Below are 8595 nucleotides of genomic sequence, written 5' to 3' on the forward strand. Positions count from 1 at the left end.
GAGAGAGAGAGAGAGAGAGAGTGTGTGTGTGTGTGAGAGAGAGAGAGAGAGTGTGTTTGTGTGTGTGTGATCAGCTATCTGATCTGTGATCCATGACACCACATCAGTGTGATACGAGTTTGAAACACACTTGATGATAAGAATCACACACACACGCACTTCTCCACAGCTCAGTTTTTCTCTGCCGTTCTGCTTTCTTTCCAACTCCCCTCCTTCATGAATGCTGCCTCTATTCCTGCACTAATGCAGCCTTAAACTCAGAGAGAGCGACAGAATGACGGGGAAAATAAACACGAAGGCCAGAAACATGCTTCACAGAAAACACACTCCAGCCGTTCACCCAACAAACACACGCTTCACGTGCGTGAACAATGCAGGAATAACTCATGCGCTCGTGTGAGTGTGTTTCGAGACGCACAAGCGCTGGTGTGTGTGTGTGTGTGTGTGTGTCTGTGTGTGTGTGTGACTGAGGTATTTCCTCTGGGTCTGTGACAGTAAGCACTACGGCGTGAAAACACTCATCAGGGCCTCGAGAAACCCAGAGCGTCACCTTTCCAACCGCTCAACTCACTAAAAATACAAACGCACTCAACTCACACCTAAATATAGAAGAGCAACAACTGGTTTATGTGCGAGATAGAGGTTTATCCACCATCACACTGCCAAAGTAAAGGTGGCTCAGCACTTTAAAAACCTCAAATCAGGAACCACAAACATCAGCAGCCACGCAGCAAGACCAAACAAAACGCAATCAGTCAAGCATCTAATGTGACACGCATTAAGCGATGCTTAAATGACTTTGGATATAAAACATGTTCTCAAAACTCATAAATACAGAGCCCTTAAATGGAAATGGTGATAGGAGGGAATTTAACTAAGTGATTCCAATATCGTTACTCTGTCATTGTCGTTAAAGTCCGTTCACACCAAGTACGATAACTGTAACAAAAACTATATTAGTGTCCACACCAGCGAACGATAATGTTCTGCTTACTATAAGCGTGCTGCAGTTTTGTCGCCTGTCGCTTTAAATGCTAGAGCGCTTTAAAGTCGGTGGATTCTGATTGGCTGTCAAACTTTTTATCGTACATCAACTAGAAAAACCGTTCTGAATATATAAATATAAATGAGGCCCTGAAAGTAAACTACAATACACTGGAAAGAGTAAAATGACCGTGCCATTTATTTAAAGAGCATTTTATATTGGTATAACTTAAAATAATGGTTTCAGGTTTAAACCTGTTCTGTTCAGTTTTCTAATAAGCAAAACGTTCTGAAAGTGACTCCAACGATATCGTTCCTCTGTGTTGTTTTCGTTAAGACCCAGAACGATAGCTATAATGATATTCAGAACGATTTCTATATTAGCGTCCACACCAAAGGACGATAACTTTCTCTTTATACAGTTTTGTAATCTACTGCTTTAAATTTACGAACTCTTTAAAGTCCGACGAATTCTGATTGGTTGCCGAAGTTTTTATCGTTCATCAGCTGGAAAAAAAAACAGTTCTGAAAGTGTTGTTGTTGTTGTTGTAGTTGTGCTGTGGACTTACTGCTGTTCTCCTGACGATTGTTAAAACGTACAGTTATCGCTATCATTCTTACTGTAAACGGCCCTTAAAGCGGTCGGGTCACATGACGTGATTTCAAGTTTTCTTTTATCTTTGTAGTGTTACTGTTCGTGCATAGATAAAATCCGTAAAGTCACAAAGTCTCAAACCCAAAGAGATATTCTTTATAAAAGTTAAGACTCATCCAAGACTTCCTAAAACACGCCCCCACATGTCTACCTCACTATGTGGGAAGATTTGCATAACACCGCCCAAATGTTCACGCAAAGAAAGAAGGCGTAGCTTTTATTCTCGCTGTAGTATTGTTGCCGTGGAGACGCTGCGTGTTTCCAAATATGGTAAGGGGCGTAACATTTCCGTCACACGCTTGAGGTGTTCGGCCAATCACAACGCACTGGATAGCCGGCCAATCATGTTAATTTTGTCAGCTATTTTCAATTTTAGTCTTAGTCCCATGTTAAATGTCCTTGTTAGTTTTTATCATATTTAGTCAACCTGATTCCATTTAGTTTTAGTCGACTAAAAGTCCCAACATTTTAGTCTAGTTTTAGTCAAAGAAAATCTAACGTATTTTAGTCTAGACTAATTTAGACTAATCTAGATTAATTTAGACTAATCTTTAGCCAATGAAAACTTGGCATTTTAGCAATACTATTATTATTAATTTTAGCCGTACAGCAGTATTAATTTTAGCAGCCATTTTTAATTTAGTCTAGTCTTACTCAAATGCACATATTTATCGTATCGTATTTAGTCAACCTTGTCCTGTTTTTGTTTCGTCAAGTTTAAGTCAATGAAATGTATGAGCATTTTAGTCACATTTTCGTCATGCTGTATAATGGTTAGACTGATAAAAAATTATTTTTGCTCAAATTTATAATCGTAATGATTGTTGTCATTTGAGAAATTTACTTTTGCATTTCAGGCATTGCACTTTCTCCAGTAAGCACAAATCAATAGAGTGTGGACTCGTGGTGTATTTTACCTCATCTAGTGTACTGATTTATTGTACTGAATTATAGGCTTTTTATTATATAGATCAATACCAAAGACTTATGCAATCTCTCTGTCTACATTATGAAAACTGCTGAAACAAATGAAAAATATTATAACAGTGAAATTCCAAGTAATTCCAGATCGCAATAGCCTATTTCTCTATTAAAACAACAGCGGTCGAGTAAGTGCATTTTCAGACCGATGAGCTTTGTAAAAATCGACGCGTTTCAGAAAGGTTAGGCAGAGAGGAGCAACAATAATGTACGGTATGTGGACAATAACGTGTTTTTTGAACCTTAAACCATGTAAACACATTGCATTACACCAAATACACCAAATAATGCTCTTTTTAGCAACAGCATATGACCCCTTTGAGTGTAGTTTACAGTCAGGCACGACATACAGAAACAAAGCATGATCACTTGTTGTCCTAAAGTCTGGTCTCACCCGTCGTCTCCCACAAACTCAAAGGCTTGGCTCATGCCGAGCATGGACTGCGCCAGCGCGAGAGCGGACGGCGTCTGGATGGGCGTCAGCGCCGGATAGAAGGGACTGTCCCGACTCGCGTGAGGTCCGGGAGACGCCGGCTGCGAGCGAGTGGTCCGGAGCTGCGGAGAGAAAACGTACGCAAGACTGAGTAAAAACAGGGTTTCCGCAGGGATTTTTAAGCTCGAATTTAAGACTTCTTAAGTCCTGCACAAATAAAATTAATACCATGTGAGCATAAATAACATTAATAAGCATGATTTACAGTTTAGCAGTGTTTGGACGGTTACTTTGGAAATGTAACAGGATACAGATTACAAGTTACCCTATTTAAAATGTAACAAGTAGTGTAACTATTTCAGTTACTTTATGTAACGGATTACTTTTTCTAACAAATGCTTTCAACTGATAATCATTTTGAAACTTAAATTAGGCAGGTTTGCCATTACAGAACTCAACACTGATTACTGTCATACTTTCACAATCCTTCATCACTTGAATTAAGATTATAATAATTGAATTTTAAAGCACAGCCACCACAAAATCTGACTTTAGCAGCTCTTTTTACTTTGAGATCCTTAAATGCCGATTTAAAATCATAACAAGGAAGGGTTTAATAGCTATGATACTGTTTTTGAAATCAAATCTTTGCATAGCTATGACGGGAAACATTGGCATCTAACAGTTAATCTTAAAAAATAAAGCATATACATAAACCCAAATAGGAAAAAAAACGGTTTCAAATAAATTGTCCTAGTCTGTGTCCTAAACTCCTGAAACATTGCCGTCTCATATTTTAGAGGTGTGTCTGTGAGTGTGTGTGTGTGGGTGTGAGTCTGAGTGTGTGTGTGTCTGTGTGTGTGTGTGTGTGTGAGTGAGTGTGTGTGTGTGTCTGTGTGTGTAAATATGCAGATGTAACCCCCTTTATAATCTTTAAAATTTTCACAAGTAACTGTAATTTAATTACACATTTTTTTCCTCAGTAACTGTAACTGCTTACAATTACATTTATTTTGGAATTAAATTACGTAATTCCGTTACATGTAACTAGTTACTCCCCAACACTGCAGTTCAGATTCAAGTTTTCACAAAAATGGTTTAAAGGCTGAAATGTGAAGTGTATCATTTTATAAATCTTTTTGTTTTTAAGAAAATGGATGAGTCAGAAGTATTGATTATTATATTAATTTAAACAATTATTATCAATAAATTATTATATGAATTAAATAACATATAAATACATTTTACGGTTTAGATTTTTATAATGCAGTATCTTCTTATCGATCCACCAGTTCACATTTACCGCTCTGCGTGTTTGCAGGGTAAACACATGGGTCGATTTTTGCATTGGTCTGAACAAAAACAAAATGCTAATTCATTTACTGCCAGCAGGTGGCAACTTGGAACTTTTGCAGAAATATAACCGTTTCCACGGTAACGGCAGTAAACAAAACAGAGCAGCGCCAGACATTCGAAACAGCAGCGCTCATGTTCATTTAATGAAATCATAGCCTTTTGAAGTTTAATCGTCACATTGAGCCATATCGCAATTCTGGTCTTTCCGTCGCCAAATTAAACGAAAAACGTAATTTAAATAAACAAATAAAATTAAATAAATTAAAGACTGTTTAAGGAAACCCTGAAGAAACACACGAATGAATCAGACGAGCGTGTGATTGCGCGATTGCTCACCTTGCCGATGGCGTCCATGTCGAGTCGCAGTGGGGCGGGTATGCTGCGCATGCGGGGCGTGATCTGCGACCTGATTGGCTGCGTGTCATGTGTGGGCGAGGGCGGGCCGCTGTGGGCGGAGTCTGTCCGGCATTGGGTCAGCAGGTGGGTGGTGCCCTGTGAGTGTACCATGTGACCTACCTGCACGCCCAACTGTTTAAGTCTGGCTCCGCCCACTGCTCCTTCGGCTCCGCCCAGCCCGACCGTCTCTAAGGACTCCAGCGAGTGGGCGTGTCTCATGCTGTCAATCACGCGGCGGAGCCCACGCTCCTCGACTTCTCTCTCCATCACATCCATGCATGTCCAGCGGCCGCGTTTATACGGCTCGCCCGGTCCTTGATCCAAACGCACGACGCGGAAACGCGACGCCCCATCTAGCGAACTCTGCTTCCTAGCCGTGATGGGTGTGGCCGGCTGACTGGAGCTCTGTTGCGTCTGGAGGGCGGGGTTATGGCGCAGAGACAGCCCATTGGATAGGATTTGAGTGGGCGATGCGGTCTGGCTTCTGGGGCTCCTCCCGTGGGCGGGGTTTCTGGCAGAAGGGGGCGTGGCTCTTTGAGTTCCAGGGCTGAGGAGCTCCGGCGGATGGCTTTCTCCAGAACCCTGATTGTAGTCCGACGTGACGCTGGTGATCTGAAAACCGCTCCGTTTCTTTCCGCCACTCATTCTGGACCGAGCGGTGTGACGTTAAGCGCTCCAAACTCGATCTTTGTTGTTCATTATTTTGCAGTAGAAACCAAAACGGCAAAAATCTCTAAGAAACCAATGTCCTAACCATTCCAAAGCGAGACTGGTTTTCTTCCGCTCAGTCTCTCGGGTCAATCTGGATCAGATAAATCATATTCTCCGTCCTCAGGTAAAGTCGCAGGTAAAAGTTAAACAAATTTATTCCATTGCATTTGGCTCTGTCCTCTTTCTTTTGAGTGTAACTGCAGCCAGTACAGTAACAAGAGCAGTTTCTCTGCCCAGCGGTTGCGCAAGGCTCGGCTCTGATGGCTGTTTCCTCTGGCAGTCGTACAGTACGTCCGTTCACAGCTCAGGACACAATACAGAGGCTCCTGATCGCCATGCACGCGCAGATCTGATTCTCTCAAGATCAAAAGCCTATCCGAGAGATGGTAAGAAAATAAACACCATAATTAGGGCGTTTTACATGGTTTCTCGCTGCAGCTCAAGGCCTGAACGTGCCAGGACATCATGTTAGGTCTGCAGGACAAGTTTGGTAACTACAAAAACAAGAAGTTCTGTTTCCGTCGACGGTGATCTGTATGGTGACGAGAAACTCAGCAACTTTAGGAGCAGAACCTGCAAAGAATCAGACTCAATCTCAATGCCTGGAGTTACGGACCTGACTGCTCGTTTGGTTCAAATTAAAAGTGAATCATGCATTTAACTTCAATTAAATCTAGAGAAAGAAACTCAAACAACTTAAATAGAGTTAAACTGTAAATGTTACAGTTTTGGCCGCTGCATAAACATGAGCATGCTTTTAATCTCAAATTAAAACTGAAGCAGGAGAAAAAGTTTTGTTTGTGCAAAATCTAAAAACACGTACAGAGCAAAACTTGTATCGCTCATCTGATTCAAATTAAAACCAGATCATGCATTTAACTTAAAATTAAAACTAGAGCAAATGAAAAAAGCTCAAAATAGTCATGAACTTAGAATAAAACCTGAATAGAAATTTTTGTTGTTGTCGTTTAATTCAAAAAGTTGGTCGTGCATTTAACTTTAAATTAAAAATGCAGCAGGTGGACAGGTTTAGCAATTTTGTGCAAAAGCTAAAAACACTAAGCAACTTTAAGAGTAAAATGTTTAAATGCTAACAGTTCTGGCATCATATTTGATTCAAGTTAGAAATGATCGTGCTTTAAACCTCAAATTAAGTGTAAAAGCTCAAAACTTAGACTCAAACTCTAAATGTTACAGTTCTGGTTGCATATTTGATCTGAATGAAAAAATGAGCATGCTTTTAACCTAAAAATTAAAACTATAGCAGGTGAAAAAGTTCAGCAATTTTGTGCAAAAGCTAAAAACACGTACAGAGCAAAACTTGTATTGCTAATTTGATTCCAATTAAAACCAGATTGTGCATTTAACTTCAAATTAAAACTGGAGCAAGTGGAAAGGTTCAGCAATTTTGTGCAAAAAAGCTACAAACAATAATTAGCTTAATTAATTAACTCTGGCATCATATTTGATTCGAGTTAGAAATGATCGTGCGTTAAACCTCAAACTAAGTGTAAAAGCTCAAAAGTAAAACTTAGAATCAACTCTCAGTTCCGTTGCATATTTGATTGCAGGTTTTTAATATTGATGCAAAAGCTTGCATATATAATAAAACTAGGGTTATTGCAGTTCTGACACGCACGGGCTGATTCGAATTAAAACCGGAGTCAAGATTTGATTTCACAGATTCGCGCGGGAGTGACGTCACCGAACGCTTAAGCAAATCCCCCGCATACAGAAGCATTGCACAACACCACTGAAACCTGACATTTACTTACAGCAAACTAACCCAGATGACGGGAATCAGAGCAGTTCAATCGCAAAGAACCAACACAACCAGGGAACCCCGCGCAGATTGAACCTGAGCCCCCCCCAGAAACGTGAATTAGCCCCTTAAAAATGAGTCTGCAATCCCTTTAAAGAGTCAAATTGCACACAGTCGCAGATTTTGTGAACTTTAACGCACTAAAGACTCAGTTCACGTGCTGCTAAAACCCCTGGAGGAGAGAGAATATTCCGTTAAAATAAAAACAAACATTAAAACCCCGTTAGATTCCAGGAGACTGATTGACATTGATCATCCACACCCGAGAAGTTTGTTTATACTCCATAAATTCGCATCAGATCCACCCGATAATCTACAAATCCGCAGAAACGCCGCGGCTTCGCTCCTCTTGCGCAGTCTCGGACTGGACTTTCTTTAAAGCGACACTAACGAACTCAGATTTACAGATTAATTCTCCTCCTGCGAAACTGTTGACAACTTTCCATCACCCGGAAGTTACGCCTCCGCGTCCTACTATGGCGAGGGGGTCATGAATATTAATGAGGCCGCGCGACCAATCAGTGACGGGCTGACCCGATTAATATTCATGAGCCCATCCTTCGCTTTAGTGCGATTTGAAATTTTGACAGGCGCGCTGAAACTTTACGTGTAAATTAAGAGATTAGACACTGCCACCTAGCGACTATTTCAAATAAGCGCATTTTCATTATTTGTGACCCTGGAGCACAAAACCAGTCACAAGTGTCGATAAGTGAGATTTATGCATCATCCCAGCGACTTAACACTGCTTTTGTGCTCCAGGGACACATATAGAATACTTATTACTAAGCAGTGTAGTTATTTGCATATGTAAACATAAGTAAACACATACAATTGTGAAAAAGCACAAATTTATTTGTTTTCATTTTTCCAAATCAATTCACAATTCCTGATTAAAGACCAAAGTAACCCACTGATGTAGATCTACAATAAACATTATAAATGCACATCTTTCAACCCGTCAATAAAGTGTTCAAGTACAGTAACAAAATAAGGAAGAGTTATGGATATGACCGTGCAGCTCCCATAATGCATTGCTATTTTATTTGCATAACCAAATTGTTATGACGGAACTAGATGTTCTACTTAAAAGATGCTTAAAAACATTTTAATAAGTGTTTTAATATGTAGGTACCTTATGTGTGTTACATAAATGAATAAAGGCACTTTACCTCAATGTTTAACTACCGGTATATAGCATGTATGGCAGTTAATACAAGTCATTCTAGAATATTATATGCAACACACACACACACT

The 8595-nt window shown here is 40.1% G+C and overlaps 1 protein-coding gene across 2 annotated transcripts in view; it reads right to left on the reverse strand.

The window, feature by feature from the left end:
- Positions 1 to 7794, reverse strand: part of LOC107756954 (TSC22 domain family protein 4-like) — a 9430-nt gene extending 1636 nt beyond the window's left edge. The window contains exons 1-4 of one of the 2 annotated variants that reach the window (XM_016574283.1): positions 7601 to 7794; positions 7292 to 7510; positions 4746 to 6089; positions 3015 to 3175 (exon numbers count right to left, since the gene is read on the reverse strand). In XM_016574283.1, coding sequence (XP_016429769.1) covers positions 3015 to 3175; positions 4746 to 5450 — 866 coding nt within the window. In that variant the 5' untranslated portion in view covers positions 5451 to 6089; positions 7292 to 7510; positions 7601 to 7794. Of the gene's footprint in view, positions 1 to 3014; positions 3176 to 4745; positions 6090 to 7291 lie in introns of both variants that reach the window. The other variant, XM_016574282.1, reaches the window with a different exon arrangement.
- Between the last annotated feature and the right edge of the window lie 801 nt (positions 7795 to 8595).

The sequence above is a fragment of the Sinocyclocheilus rhinocerous genome, unplaced genomic scaffold (genome assembly GCF_001515625.1).
Source record: "Sinocyclocheilus rhinocerous isolate Xijiao unplaced genomic scaffold, SAMN03320098_v1.1 scaffold3187, whole genome shotgun sequence".
NCBI lineage: Eukaryota > Metazoa > Chordata > Actinopteri > Cypriniformes > Cyprinidae > Sinocyclocheilus > Sinocyclocheilus rhinocerous.